Source organism: Nymphalis io, chromosome 24 (assembly GCF_905147045.1).
Source record: "Nymphalis io chromosome 24, ilAglIoxx1.1, whole genome shotgun sequence".
Lineage (NCBI taxonomy): Eukaryota > Metazoa > Arthropoda > Insecta > Lepidoptera > Nymphalidae > Nymphalis > Nymphalis io.
Window position 1 is genome coordinate 6,383,935 of NC_065911.1, and position 16,160 is coordinate 6,400,094.

At 30.6% G+C, this 16,160-nt stretch overlaps 1 protein-coding gene across 24 annotated transcripts in view; it reads left to right on the forward strand.

Moving 5' to 3' along the window:
• The window catches only part of LOC126777812 (twitchin), a 125,326-nt gene that overhangs the window by 28,823 nt on the left and 80,343 nt on the right, over positions 1–16,160 (forward strand). For 16 of the 24 annotated variants that reach the window (XM_050500951.1, XM_050500970.1, XM_050500971.1 and 13 more), the window contains exons 4-33: positions 421–442; positions 600–762; positions 2,064–2,205; positions 3,349–3,484; positions 3,565–3,768; positions 3,854–4,155; positions 4,303–4,929; positions 5,011–5,183; positions 5,270–5,443; positions 5,531–5,785; positions 5,905–6,021; positions 6,152–6,613; positions 6,858–6,965; positions 7,085–7,201; positions 7,339–7,503; positions 7,609–7,722; positions 7,888–7,989; positions 8,070–8,168; positions 8,242–8,337; positions 8,758–8,850; positions 9,013–9,093; positions 9,174–9,290; positions 9,399–9,494; positions 9,990–10,103; positions 10,189–10,254; positions 10,490–10,618; positions 11,085–11,192; positions 11,813–11,845; positions 12,135–12,173; positions 13,038–13,070. In XM_050500951.1, the coding sequence (XP_050356908.1) occupies positions 421–442; positions 600–762; positions 2,064–2,205; positions 3,349–3,484; positions 3,565–3,768; positions 3,854–4,155; positions 4,303–4,929; positions 5,011–5,183; positions 5,270–5,443; positions 5,531–5,785; positions 5,905–6,021; positions 6,152–6,613; positions 6,858–6,965; positions 7,085–7,201; positions 7,339–7,503; positions 7,609–7,722; positions 7,888–7,989; positions 8,070–8,168; positions 8,242–8,337; positions 8,758–8,850; positions 9,013–9,093; positions 9,174–9,290; positions 9,399–9,494; positions 9,990–10,103; positions 10,189–10,254; positions 10,490–10,618; positions 11,085–11,192; positions 11,813–11,845; positions 12,135–12,173; positions 13,038–13,070 (4,487 nt within the window). The remainder of the gene's footprint in view (positions 1–420; positions 443–599; positions 763–2,063; positions 2,206–3,348; positions 3,485–3,564; positions 3,769–3,853; positions 4,156–4,302; positions 4,930–5,010; positions 5,184–5,269; positions 5,444–5,530; positions 5,786–5,904; positions 6,022–6,151; positions 6,614–6,857; positions 6,966–7,084; positions 7,202–7,338; positions 7,504–7,608; positions 7,723–7,887; positions 7,990–8,069; positions 8,169–8,241; positions 8,338–8,757; positions 8,851–9,012; positions 9,094–9,173; positions 9,291–9,398; positions 9,495–9,989; positions 10,104–10,188; positions 10,255–10,489; positions 10,619–11,084; positions 11,193–11,812; positions 11,846–12,134; positions 12,174–13,037; positions 13,071–16,160) is intronic. The other 8 variants (XM_050500967.1, XM_050500974.1, XM_050500956.1 and 5 more) reach the window with 7 other exon arrangements.

Below are 16,160 nucleotides of genomic sequence, written 5' to 3' on the forward strand. Positions count from 1 at the left end.
TGTTCCGGTTTGAAGGGTGAGTGAGCCAGTGTAATTACAGGCACATGGGACATAAAATCTTAGTTCCTAAGGTTGGTGGCACATTAGCTATAAGCGATGGTTGACATTTCTTACAATGCCATGCCATGCCATGCTTGTCTAAGGGCGTTTGGTAACCACTTCGCATCAGGTGGCCCATATGCTCGTCCACCTTTCTATTCTATAAAAAAAAATGTGATAGAATGTCATACAACACATGCACGTTCCTCACTACATTTAGTTGACCGCTGACGAATTATAGGCAAAAACTAAACACATTAAAATCAAAACTTACAAGATGTGTTTACAACATAATCTTCGGATAAGATTCACATGCTATTTAGCTCCTATTATATAAGTATATATTTGTTATATAACTAAATAAAATATTTTCATTTTCAGCCGCTGACGAAGACAAACAGAAGTAAGTACTTATATTTTTTTTTAAATACGTTATTTAATATTTTTAGGAAGAACGCTTACCTATAATAGCTAGCTGAACAAAATCAAGTTACTTATCTTATCACAAGGCATATATAAGCAAGTTAATCAAGTTCTAAATGATGTAAATAATTTTACAGACAAGTAGACGGTAAAGCGCCAACGTTCGCGCGCAAGCCAGCCATTCGACAAGAGGACGATGGCAAGCGACTTATATTCGAGTGCCGTATCGAGGCCGAGCCGGTGCCCAGTGTTACCTGGTTCCACAACACAGGGGAGGTCTCCCCAGGACCAAGACACAAGGTAAGCTTAGGAAAGATACAGGAGGAAATTCGATAACCTTTAGTAAAAATCTTAATTATATTATAATTAATTAGTTCATAATTCACATATATAATATTTTCGAAATTTAAATTTCTTAATTCATTACCTAACATTAACAGAGAAATCAAGGATTATTGATAAGTAAATAGATATTCAAATAAAGAACAAACAAACATTGAGATGAACAACAGTACAATAATAATGGTGACCTTGACCCATATTGTTTGTTTGACAGTAAGGACTTAGCCGATGAAGTGACCTAAATTCATTTTAGGCACATTAATTTTCAATTTGTTTATGATATTGTAGTATACTTCCCACCCAAATCATAATCATTTATATTTGTTACGTTATTTCAAAGATAAATGTTAATTAAAAACAACGCCTCGTATTCAAAAAATTCTAGAAGTTTCGACGAAATATTTTTACGACACCACAAACATTAAGATTCGATAATGAACTGACTAGTTGATGTTAACAAATAAACATTGTTAAATGAGTTAGTTCGTCTGAAATTATCTTATTCCAAAGTACAAGAGATGAATTTCGATTTATGTATACTGGAATAAACAGATTTTTAAAAACAAAGAAGCTCATTCGATTTTTCAGAAATTCAAATTATTTTATTTATTTCTTTGTAAAAGCACACTTACAACATACATATAAAGCATTGAAAAAAATAATTTATAAAACAATAATAGTATATCTAATATGCATGCCAATTACAAGTGTACATAGCACTTTCATAGATTCAGTCTAATCAATTTAAAATTAAAAATAACAAAAAAACACCATTTAAAAAAATTCAAAATTAAATTATAAATTAATGTCATTGTTATAATAAAAAAAAACAATTGGCGATATCATAATTGAAATTGTTAAAATTGTTAAAAGTATTAATTAAAAATAATCATGCATTTTATAATAATTAACTTATTTCTAAAGATTGAGGGAGAGTCATAAAAAAATGTCAATGCCTGGAATTGATATAACGATATTAATATATTTATTACACAACCGTACTAAGGGAGCCTGTTAACCAGTTTGAGACTACGCAAGGAGTATGAAATATTTTGTGGGAGTGAGTACTTTTGTGTGCCCTAGACGGAACCGATATCAGTATTCCGTCGATTCATTCTGGATTGGTTATCTTATAGTTAATAATACTGTGTAGGAAGTTAAGTTCTAATATCTCATAACAACATATGAAGATAATAATTCTATCAACATTTAGAAAACTTACCAAGATATATTAATATTGTTATTATGTTTTCTTACAGTTAACAGTGAGCAAAGACGGCAAATCATATTACGCATCATTGGAAATCAACAACGTTACTGTGGAAGACGCTGGCAAGTACCGCGTGACGGCCAAGAACGAACTTGGAGAGAGTAATGCGACGATCAGCTTAAACTTCGACAGTGAGTCTAATAAATAGCATTTAGCGATTAGTAAAACTATAAAGTAAATAAAATCTAAATAAAGTGATTAAAAGACAATACAAGTCGCTGTATAAAATTTATTCTGAATTATTCATAAATAATAATTCTCAATTAAAAAAAAAAAAGAAATCAACAATATACAGCCAAGATATGTATATGATACAAAGAAATAAAGCATATAACTGCAATATTTTAAATAAATGGTCTTAAATACATGTTCATAAAATATTAAAAAAACATAAAAAAACACGTAACGCATGATCATTACATTGTTGTACTTCGCACTCTATTGTAGAGTAACAGTTTAAAATACACACACATCACACACACACAAACAAATTTTCAATTTTCTAAATTAGCCGTCAAATTTCAAGAATCATATCAATTTTGCTTACGGCGTTTTGCTTCTTTGTATTTGTGTGGTTCTAATCCAGTAAATGTCATAATGAATACTCATTATTTCAAACGTAGAATTTGCAGCATAGCTTATATTTTCATCAACTAATTTCTCGAGTTAAAAATACACTCGATTTTATCTTTCAGCTTATATTTTAAGATGTTTTCTCTGAAAGACAAATTTTTAACACAAAATATATAGTGATATAGAAGTATATAAAAATACTTTTATTTATATATTTTTTAAATACACACACTCAAAAGCACTTAAACATTTATGTATTTTTTTTCATTTCACTAATAAAATTATTATTTTTATGTATTTTGAATCTCATTTAGTATATGTCTCGCTGATTGCTTTACTAACCTCTTACCCCTAAGCACATTACATTGTGTTAAATGTTTTAAAGTTCTTTGCTTTAGCGTACGCACTAGTACGATATGAATATTTGTAACAAAAGCCACTGTAATGCGTACTGATTTCAAGATATTTTAGATTAAAGATAGTTTAAAACAATCCGAATTTATATATGTATCTATTCGATAATCTTAACTATACTCTATCCCTCGATTAACTCTTATATACCTGGCGATGTTATTAATACATACACGAGTCATAAGAAAACATCTTAAATATATTACAAATCAGTTTTAATGATAAAGCTGCAAATCTTCGTGAAAATTTATAACGAAAGTTAGGTTTAACTAATATAAACACTGACATAGGCGACGAAGCGCCCGTGCCTGAAGACTTTATCAAACCGACATTTACGGAGAGACCTGTCATCAGGCAATCGGAAGATGGTACCAAAATCACTTTCGAATGTCGATGTGTTGGCAAACCGAAACCAACCATTACATGGTAAGGACATTTTCATAGAAAATAATTAAAAATAAATATATGTCCTTTTATTTGAAACTAACGTAAGGACGTATAAACAGGTACCATGGAAAGAAATTAATAAAAGAAAGCAGTCGATACAAAATATCATTAGAAGAGGATCAAACATTATATCATATGGCGCGACTAGAAATTGTAGGCGTAGAAAATTCAGACAAGGGAGAATACAGGGCTGTGGCTAAAAATAAACACGGTGAAGGCGTAGCTAAAATAAACTTAAATTTCCAGGGTGGGGATAAACCAAAGTAAGCGTTATTTACTATAAAACTTTGTTACTAAGAAAAATAAGTATTGGGATCTTTTTTAAGAATTTTTATCTCTCTTGAACAGAATCCCAGATGGCAAAGCACCTAGATTTCCAAAAAAGCCTACAATTAGACAGGAAGGGGATATTTTAATAATGGAATGTATTCTTGAAGCATATCCCGTACCAGATATTACATGGTATCACGGTGATAAAGAAATTAGGGACGGTACTAAAATGAAGATGTCTAGAAAAGCCATCGGAAAGGATCAATTTAACCTTACCTTAGAAATTTTAGGTCCTACTAAGGAAGACGGTGGAAATTATAGATGTAACGCTTTCAATGTGTTTGGTGAGAGCAACGCCAATATTGCTCTAAACTTCCAAGGTAATAAGAGGTTGACATAAAACGAAATTAAATAATAAATAAAGTACGCATACAGTAGCAATGCATGACAAGCTTGAAGCTTTTGAGCTGCATGTAACTCATTAGCGACGGTAAGTAAGTCGATATTCATTCTCTTTCATTATTTAGGTGGGGATGACGAAAACGGTTTTGCACCATCATTTATAGAAAAACCACGAATCATTCCCAATGAAGATGGCACACTCATTACGATGCGTTGTGTCTGCAAAGCCAAGCCGGCGGCTGAAGTTACGTGGTACCGAGGCACGACCGTTATCAAGGCTAGCAGCAAAATTCAAATTAAATCATCTGTAATAAGCGAGGATGTTTACGAGTTGGTATTGCTTCTATCTAATCCGACGGCAGCAGATGGTGGCGCTTATCGCTGTCACGTCCAAAATGAATTTGGTGAAAGCAATGCTAACCTCAACTTAAATATTGAGGCTGAACCAGAACCTGAAGGTGAGGGGCCAACATTTGTTGAGAAACCTACCATTCAGTCTAAAGAAAACGGTAAACTCGTAATAATGGGATGTAAAGTAAAAGCTAGCCCAAGACCAACGATCATATGGTACCACGAGGGTAAAGAAATCAGGGACTCGTCGAAAATAAAGACCAGGGTCGAAGTCAAAGAAGATATATACACGATCATTTTGGAACTCGTAGACCCTGGTATGGAAGACTCCGGATTGTATAAATGCAATATCAAAAATGAACTTGGAGAGCTCAATGCTAATCTAACGCTCAATATTGAAAGTATGTTTTTATATTTTATATTATTATTATTATTATTTTTTAATAAAAATCATTAAACATTGTTATTGCTTTTGTTTACAGTCATTCCAGTTATAAAAGAAAAACCAAAGATCATTAAGATAGTTAAAAAGAAGACTGTGATTGTTGAATGTAAAGTATTAAGTAAATTTGCACCTTCTTGCACGTGGTTTAAGGAAGCCAGTGCTGTTAAAGAAGATTCTAGACACACGGTGCTAATTGAACCTGTTAGGGAAGTAAGTTTAAGCATTTATTTTTTGCAAACTTTATTTTACAGTGTACATTTTCAAACACGGTGTTAAAACATTTTGTGATTTTTAAGGGTGAATTCGCAGTCAAATTAGAAATCTCTAACGTATCACAACAAGATAAAGGATCATACAAGCTTGTCGCAAAGAACGAGAAAGGAGAAGCGACATCACAACAAGTTGAAATCACTGATATTCCTGAAGAAAAAGGAGACAAACCGCAAATCATTAAACATCTCCGAAGTTTGGTAAGCACTTTACATAAATGATTTAACAATTATTTTAATTGCTTGTCCTTAAATAAAACTATATTTAATTATAAATTTAATTTTTAGGCCAGGAAAGAAAATGAGGAAGCTGAATTCGTTGCAGTTCTCAAAACATCAGATCAATCCTGTAGATGTACTTGGTACAAAAATTCAACAGTGATTAGAGAGTCATCAGAAGTTAATACGTCATTTGATGGTACTAATGCGCGTTTGATTATACGAAAAGTCTCATCAAAATACGTAGCTAACTACCGAGTAGTTATTAAAAACGAATTTGGAGAAGATGAATCTAGTGCAGACTTAACACTCACTGAAGAAAAGGTAATATAAATAGTTACAAAGCCATCATACTTAATTGTGATTTTTTTGACGACTAACTAATTATGTTAGAGTTATAATCGAATAGAAAAAATAATCAAAATGAATATGCGATATTTTAGAAAAAGAAAAAGGAAGAAGAGGAAGAAGAAACTACAGTAATAGAGGAGTCTGAAGAAGAAATGTCGATTGTAGAAGAAAAATCTATAATTGAAGAAAATCATGTCGAAGAAAAAAGGGTAAGTATTTTTTTAATTTTATTTAAGTATTTATTAAGTGACTCTTACATATAAACGTGAACCCCTTAATATTTTATATTAATATATTAATACAGTACAGATAATTGAATTATTTATTCTGATTAAGCAGAAAGAAGAGAAAAAACAAGAAGAAGAACAGACTACTGTCGAAGAAAAGAAAACAGCAGCTAAAAAGGTATCAAAGAAAGAAGAAGTAAAAGTTGAAGCTAAGAAGGAAGAAGTTCAAGTTGAGGCAAAGAAGACTGAAACTAAAGTCGAAGCAAAGAAAGTTGAATCAAAAGTGCAGGAACAGAAAAAAGCTGAGGTTGAAATAGAAGAGGCTAAAAAGATACTAGAAAAGAAAACAGCTAAAACAGAAGAAGAAAAGAAGGCTCTTCTAGAAAAAATTGAGAAAAAGAAAACAGAAAAAGCACCAGAAGCTGAACCTAAAATTGAAGGAATTCCAAAACTAAAACCTGTTAAACCTAAGGAAGAGCCTAAGCCTGAAGAAGATAAGAAAGAAACTAAAAAGACCGAAGAGAAAAAGAAAGTTATTAAAAAGAAGGTTGTTTCTAAAAAGAAGGAGGCAGACGTAAGTACATATTCATTATTTGATACATCAGAAATGTTTAATGATAAAAAAATACTTTAAGAAATCCAAATGTTAAAAAATTGTTCGTATTGTTATTGTAATTACGTGTTACAAACTATATGTTAAGGTTATTTCAAATGTCAATTACATCTCGATGTTTTTGTACTTACTACATACGTGATAACATAATTGTCTGTTGTGTGTTGTGATAACATTAGACGTGTTAAAACGTTATTTAATTTAGGATGTGTTGGAGTTCGTTGACGATTACGAGCGCCCAGTATTGGAGAAATATGAAAGAATTACACCAACACCTCTTGAAAAGAAACCAAAAGTTAATGACACACTAAAGGTAATCACTTAACAACATGTACTCCACTTTACCACACCATTTAAGACTATAAATAAAAAAATCTATTACATATTCGAGACTATATAAACACATTTAAAACAATTTGTTATATAATTTAGAGTAAACGTGCATCACTATCTGAAAATATTGAAAGTCAACCAGAAGAAAGTGACGAGGAACCTTCAATGGCTACTCCGACTCCAGAAAAAAAAACAAAAGTAGAAACCAAAGAGAAGGTATATTACGACAAAAATACGATTTTAACTTAATTTTCAATAATTTAGTCATTTGGCATTATATAATTTACAACATTAGGCTTCAAATATTTTTCGTAAGGATCAAACAAATACTATATCATTTTTTATTAAATTAGGTTGCTGAAGAAACTAAGCGTACAAGCATTAAAAAAAGTGTACCTAAACCAGAGGAACCTGTTGACGAATTAGGTCAAGTTAAATTGTCTAAGGCTCCCACGAAACCGGTCACAGAAACATCTGAGGAACCACAAGTAGCAAAGACAAATAAAACGATTAAAAAGGTAGACTTTAATTTTAAAACGCGTTCTCGCTTAACAAGTTATACAAATATAAATGTTTTAAAATTTTCGTTAAACTTAAAACTAAAATTTTAACTTTTACTTTAGCCTGACGATCAAAAAGAATACGTAGATGATTACGAAAGGCCAGATCTTGAAAAATATGATAAAATCAGTCCTACGCCGTTTGATAAGACAAAGAAACAGAATGGAGTTAGTGAGGTATACTTGAAAGTACATATATATTAATATGAGTATTTATTTATTTCTTATATATATTAAAACACATTGAATTTTATATTAGTAACCATAATAATAATGTAATGTTTGCTGTTAGTCTTCCAAAAATATTTAGTGCGAAATTAAAATAAGGGTAACAATTTTTAGGAATCATCTGAGTTTATAGACGATTATGAAAGATCACAACTTGAGAAATATGAAAAAATTACACCAACACCAAAAGATAAACGTCGTCCTAGTGATACACAGGTATCTTTAAGTCATTTTTAAATTCTCAATAAAATAAAACGAATAACTAACGATAATAACATTAAAATAACTCTTTAAAGGATGAAGTTGACATGATGAAGGGTAAGATTAAACCTAAACAAAAGGAAGACGAGCCAGAAATGCCAAAACTACGAAAACGATCTGTAGCAAAAGATAAGGTGTGTTCAAAATCAATTTCACAAATGAAACGTAATATTTTGTTATATAAAATAAAATTATTATGTTATTTAGGATGAGGAGAAAAAATCGGACGAGAAACCAAAACCTAAATCTATTAAAAAAGATGAGACAAAGCCTAAAAAACGTCCTTCTCTCAAAGAAAAGGAGGTACATACAAATCTAAACAAGCTAACACACTACAAAATAACACAAATATTATTTATGTTTTGAAATAATGAAGCATAATTACTTATTCGCGATTCTTATATTATTTCTACTCTTTATATAACTCATAAAATTTACCCAGAAAACAAATCTATCTATATAATAACGCACAACTATTTTTTACATAACACTTAATAAATCTTCAAAAGATGCTTTCCGCATGCGGGAAATTAAAAAGTAACGCTTCTTGTGTTATTAAAATAAATATTATATTCAGCATAACGTAACGTTAAGAAGTGTTTCTATTTTCAATCTAATAATCTTCAAAACTAAATAATAAATCTTGCTTGATTTAGGTTGGCTATATCTTTATTGTTAAATTATATTAGCAAAGTGCTAATTTGTATATCAACAATTTTGAAGGTTGAAGAAGAAGAATTTATCGACGACTACGAGAGACCAGTTCTCGAAAAGTATGAAAAAATCAGTCCTACACCTATCGAGAAAAAGAAAAAGGTAGATTTTAATAAAAACAATGAAAATAAGCTTTTTATACATTTGCATTTTAAGATTATAGGCCTAAACTTATTTAGTAGCGTTAACTTGAGTTTGTGTAGAAACAGTACGGAAAGCTTAATGTCTTATTATTTTATAATAATGAATGTCATATGTAATTAGGAGGATAAAAAGCCAGAAGAAACAACACCTTCTGTAACTGCGCAAAGGCGTCGTTCAGTTAAAGATAAAGATAAGCCTGAGGTAGGGTGAAATAAAGTTAAATATTCTATATTGTTTTGGAATTTGAATAAAAAAAAATTAAAGAGATTATGTTTTAATAGCCTATGGAGATCGATGAAACTGTGAGTGTTACAAAGCCTAAAGGTCCAGTTAAACCGGGTCAAGAACCCGAAGATGTTTCACTTACACACACAACACCAGCCGAAATAAAACTCACGGTTTGTATTTTAGTCAAATCCTTACTTTATATTTATAAGTTATCAATATTTGTACCTAAAAATACATTATAAAGGTATCATTTACAAAACAATTTAAAACTTATTTAGGAGGGTGAGGCTGAAGCTAAGCTCAAAATTAAGAAACCAGAAATAGTTGAGGATAAAACTATTAAACGACCTACTCCTAAAGATAAGGATCAAAAGGTATGGTTAAAATGTTGTTTGGAATACTTAAAGGATAGTACGATATAAAAATAACGATTTGTTATGTAAAAAAAGATAATTTAAAAATTCAAAATTATTCACAGACAGAAATGAGATCCAATAATATGTTGTCTCTATCGGCACCAAAAATATTAGAGAGAATAGTTCTTGTAAAGGTAAAATTTTAGGACACATAAATAGAGTAGTGCGTAGACATAGATATCAGTTAGAATAGTCAAAAGCAATATTTGTACATGCAAAATGATAGAAAACACAATTACAGGCAGCTACTTCTGTTAAACATTATTAGTTTTTTATTATATCTCTAACACTCACAGTATTTGCACTTTTGAGTAAAACATTATGGGAATGTGTTTTTAATAAAAAGCTCCTTCTTTCTATCACTTTATAGACGCGCGCAGAAGTGCTCGAGTTATTTTTTTAAATCACTTTGATTTTTTCTTACACCTCTTTTTCTATCACTCGCGGGCTTAGGGCGAGGATACTGAGGAATCTGTCAGCCTCACCAAGCCAAGAACTAAGACTAGCACAACTGCCCCAGAAGAGGCTTCACTGACACAAAAGAAACCTGCTCAGAAAAAACAAACGGTACTATCTATTTTCACATTTTATAATTATCTCAGCTAGTAAAATCAATTATTTGATACTAATAGCGTTAAATAATATTTCTTAGGAGGGTTCAGAGGCTGCAGAACTCAAAGTAAAAAAACCCGCTGTCGTCAAGAAAGAAAATAATGAGGTAGACAATTACATATAAATCTTTATTATAAACAAATTAAAAACAATATCAGAGCTGAGATAGTTAGAAAATAGTCTAATACTTTTAGTTTGAGTATAACTCCTATTAATTGCACAATTTTTTGGATAGAAATAAAGCACAAAACATACTAACGTTAAAGAGCCACCTGCACTTAAATGAAAACGCTTTAATAATGTAGAAAATCCAATTAGTTTAACTTAAAATGCATCTTTAGGAACCACTGATGGTCAGGGATGGTAAATTTGAAGTGCCAACGCTAAAGAAAATTGTCAAGAAGACATCTGAAAAACCTAAAAAAGCTACATCTGATACTTATACTGATACAGAATATACTCATGATGGGGTAATCATTTGAAATGTTATCGTGACGTCCCCTTTCTTCCTGCGTCTTATCTGTGGATTTCTCCTCTTATCACTTATTATCTTACACGCCTTATTTTCTCGTACACTGTTTTTTACACTTACACATTTTTTTCTGTATTTTCACTTACACTCAATGTTATGCACATTTCACATATACCTAAGTACACCTACACACTGCTACAATAAAAACACACGTTCAAAACTATTTTGTTGGTTGAAAGGTTATTATTTGACAATTGATTTCTTAGATTGTCTGGATCTTCGTTGTAAAAAAATGGGTTTGAAAGTCGCATGTTGCTTGTATACTTGTTATATGTTTTTGTTTTACAGGAACGATTGTTAGGTATTTGCCAAATTGACATTGAAAAGGAAATTAACAACATTTATGGGATAATTGTTATCAGTTGTTTAATTTATTGATTAAATAAATATATTAACGTTTACAGTACGAATTGGATTTCGTCGACGATTACGAACGGCCTGTTCTTGAGAAATATGAAAAGATATCACCAACACCAACTGTGAAGGATAAGAAAGAAAAGGAGGTTACTAAGGTAAGGCGCTTAACATAAAATATATACAAGAAGCAGGTATCTTAAACCAAACGTATCTTCATAAATATAATATACATATCATTCTTTAAGTCTTTATTATAAATATCTCTATGTATATTATATACAGGGACAAGCGACACCCTGCACTGGCGCGGTGCTTTTGTCCGTGTAACATTTTTTAAATTTTGCGAGTCACTGTGCCACTCATACTAATCTATCCAAATACCCGAGAAACGTCCGCATAAAAATTCACTGGGGTCACCAATGTAAAGTCTCTACTGTATGAGGTGTTCTTTGTTATCTCGGATAGAATGATAGATTATATGCTATGCTATTGAGTTTATTCCAACGCGTGCATTTACGAAACGAACGTAACAATGACTAACTGACTGGCCGCTACAACAAACTTGACATAGAGTAATAAAACACTTGTGTCCTTACAAGTACATATGTATATAATTCTTGTGTTTAGATGGTTTAAATTAGATAGGTGGCGCTGCGGTCAGGCTGCAGCATATATTCTTAACATAAAATTAATAAAATATAGGTCTTATTTCTCACGAAGTTGGGATGGGCAGCTTGTAAGATATAATTATTAATTATTGTTATTTTATTTGTAGGTTGATAGCCGAAGAACATCAGTTCAAAGCGAGGTTTGTACCAATTTTATTAAAAAATAATAAAATTAAAGATACAATAATTATTGATTCGAACTATATAACTACTTCTTATTTACTAACTTAATTATATTCTTTTATCGGCTTGAATCTATTGTTTAATCTTTCAAGGTTATTGCTTTATTATATTTTAACCTTCTTAAGAAAATTGTAATATCTTCTTTAGGTCTTTAATTAAGAACATAATCATTAATTTTAAAATTAGAGGAATGAATGTAAACAAAAACTATACATTAATCTAATTAAACTTAAATTAATGAAACAGATGCATGTCGAACAACAGCAACAACGTCTCGCTGTGAAGGTACTTCGTTTTGTTGACTGTTTTAACACACTGTAAATAGGTCATTCACGAATTTTGAAATATCAAATGAAAAAACGTGATATTTTCGTATTAAGGTCGAACAAAACATTCAATCCAAATTTATATAGTGTTGAAAAAAGCGATTACGTTTTTGTACATTAATCACTGTCACATTAAAAGGAAAACATGATTTTTGCTTTGGATGTTCTCAACGTGCAAATTTTTTTTTTGCTAAACCGCTTCGAAGAGGAAAAGGGTTTTCATTTTTCTGTATATATTTATTTAATGTATGTTCGAGTCTATTTTTTTTAAGTACCAACGTGATCCCGTCTTCATTACATTGGTATTTAACATTGTTAGATAGTTTTAAAGTCGGGATTTAATTATTATAATTATTGTAGAAAAATATCACAAGGGACGTACCATTTTTCAACCTTACTTATAAACGTTGCTTAGTGACTGTTTAGTTAAACACTGATTTAACCCGTTCTGTTATTATTGATTTGACATTCGAAAGAATAAGACAGTATTGTTTAACTAATCACCCGCTAAATAACGTTTATAAGTAACTGCGCTAGTTCCCAATATTGGTGACCCATTGACGGTACAATTAATGGTTAACATTTCTAACATTGGCAATATCTATGGGTGATGGTGACTACTTACCATCAGGTGTCATGCATTGCCAAACTATTATAAATTAAAAAAATCATTAAGGTTTTCAATGCTTTCTTATTTCATTCGTGCTATATGTATGTGCTTAAATATATCCATTTATGTAGTTCATTGCCGCGTTGTTTTTTCATTGTGATAATAAAATAAAAATTGCGTTATCCATGTTAAATGTTAAATATTTGTTTTCAGACTGAAAGCCGGAGAACCTCTATACAAAGCGAGGTTAGTATAAATTTTATGGTTTTGTTTTTTTCTGTCGTTTATTTTACATTTAGTAGAAAAGTTATATTTTTGTAAAAGAAATCAAAAGACGTCTTTTGATTTCTTTTACAAAGTTTATACACAGATTTGAAGTAGAGTTTATATCGGAAGTTTATTAATGCCGGATTCCTTAGTTTCTAGTAGAATTATCAAAGTAACGTAATTCAGAAGCTATGATTATAAATATATGAAGGTGACTGATACTAGTGTGTTAATAAAATACTTCTAAACTTCTGTTGGATACTTATACTGTACGTAAGAAAAACGATCGTTTCTTTGAATATAGTGTAATGTAGAATTTAATACTAACTTTGACCTCACGACAGCTTATGTTTACGATACAAACAGCATCGTTTAAAAGCTTAAAGTATGGTATACATATATGTAAAAATATCGTATCGAATGTCGAAGTTGTTATCGGAATATTGGAAGTAAAATTAAAGTGGATATAGGTAGGTAAGTGAAATAGTGTTGTATTTATATTAACCAATAACTGTTTGTTTTGCATTATATAGCAGAGCTAACTAGCTAAACATGGGGAATATGTAAATCTAAGGTCGTCTATCTTTACTCACTCTTCGATTAGAATATTTTATAGTTTCATAGATTGAACTATGTATTTATCATTATTAGAAAAAGTTTAGTCACCGTTGCTTCTTCTAAATGTATACTAATACATATACTCCTTTGCTATTTATTATATATATATTTTCAGTTTTTTTTATATGATTTAATGGAATAAACCACAATAGCATATTTATTGACCCTGAAAAAAGTCGAACCTATATTAATTTTTTGGGATACTTTTCGTGTATGGTTATTTTCACAACACGATCGTATATACTCATAAGGGTATGGAAGGTAATTATAATTTAATTATTATTAAACTTACAGTGTATACATATATTTACATTTAATATTATTCGTCACGATATTCTATATTGTTTTGGATTATATAGCGTATGAACAAGATGCGCAACCATGGTCTTTCAAAACAGAAACAGCGCAAACGAAGCAATGTAAACTAAATAGTTGTTTCTCCCCGGGGCCCCCTCCGCGTATGGGGTGGGGTGCAAGGTCCCTATGTTCTGTACCTTGTGTGCATGCAAAATTTCATGATGATCGGTTCTACTCAAGCGATCATCATGAAATTTTGCATTAAAACGTGAAATTGTAACAAACAAACTCACTTTTGCATTTATAATATTTGTTACGATAAATATGGATGTTGGTAGATCTGTTTGAGATTTAGACTTCGACACCGTTTAACCGAATGTCATCACAATGCTTATACATTTCAACACGGCGAATATTTCAGCGTTAGCGCTATCCACTTTGTGGTTACTCGCCAATACTGATAATCTATTTATATATATATATATATATATATAGAAGTAAATAAATATACGTAGGCATGACAACATGTAGCGGGTTTTTTTAGGATATATTTATTCATAAATATGAATTTATGTACAAGTAAATATAACTTAGTGATTTGAGCGGCAAAATAATGACATAATTTAGCTTTTTTGTGTTTATATATAAGAACAAACTCGAAATGCAATGAAAAACACTTGGACTAAACTTATTATAACATTTAAAGAATACACACAACAAAGTAACGGATTATTGTGATTGTGAGAGAACGATGAATTTTCAACGTTTCATCTTCGAATCTTGTGAGATTGTTTCTTAAAGAATTGCAGAAACACCGCAGAATACAATAAATGTCAGAAAGTAATACGTGGAATTATCTTCTATAATTATAATATTTAAAAGATTATCGCATCAATATGTGTCCTCGTAAGTCTACCAGTCACGAATGAGATACAAAGAGAATAGTAGAGCTATTCTGTGAGAAAAAAATATATTACAGAACATGATAATGAATTGTCAGAAAATGATAAGCGGATTTCTCTATAATAGTTATAACATTCAAAGGATATACGTATCAAATTAGCAAAATAGGTGTTGGTTTTCAATATTTCACGAGTGAGATACACAGAAACATTATCACTGTAATAGGTGCCTGGCTGGTATAATGTGGTTCTTACTGAAATCATTTCCAAAACTTTTCTTGAAGATGACTTTAGGTAATATTTACATATGTAACAGGCTTGTTTGAATTCACTTTTATTATTTAATAATTATATTAAATAATAAAGTGTCTAGTCTACTTGAAATCTGTGTTTGTATTTACGTTTTTTTTTATCGCTTTTTTGTACTTCACTAACATATAGTTTGAACGAACATATTATGGAGTTAGTTATAATGAAAATCGTTGACACGATTTCTAAAACTATTTGAAGATCTAGATTTCATACATTGTAATCGCATTACTGAATATATAAACTGAAATGAAGTTCATTGTTATCTCACATCAGTATTCGAAGGTATTACGTGGGAGGTGGGAAAAATTTTGCCTCGAACGGAGTCTATAAAAGTTATAAAGTTTGGCAAGAGTGTCCACTTTGCGATTGTCCGCCGTGGAGTCTAAAGTTCTATAATGCTTCAGTTTCGGACAAGTGAAACCTACGTCGAGAGTGTGGTTAGTGCTTGGTGATGTGTAGTGGTAGTGTTGGCCGTGGTGGTGGATTGTGCTACCATTGTGTTCTTTGCGAGGAACGGTGCTCTATGTATCGTGAATACATCACGTAGTACTTTTTTATTGTTTGCGGAGTATTGCAAACTTGAAAGGGAGATTGTTTATTAATATATGGCATTAAGATAAATTGCAATGGAAGTCCCATTGCAATAATAATAAAATATGGCATAAAAAAGACGTTTTTGAGAATTTAAATTATTTATTATTTATTAAATTATTTTTAGTTGGGTCAATTTTGAAACTGACTTTTAAACCAGTTTAATCTAACCGATTGAGCTTAAGTTTTGCACAAATCTCTGGTGCTGATAATTCATTTTTTAATTTTATTTCGCAGATGAAAAGGTTGAATTTATTTTTTAATATAACTTTTTAATAATTTGGCTCAATTAAAAATTTAATCATTTTTATTATAGAAAAAGATATCCTTTAAAATCAAGGCAATGTAT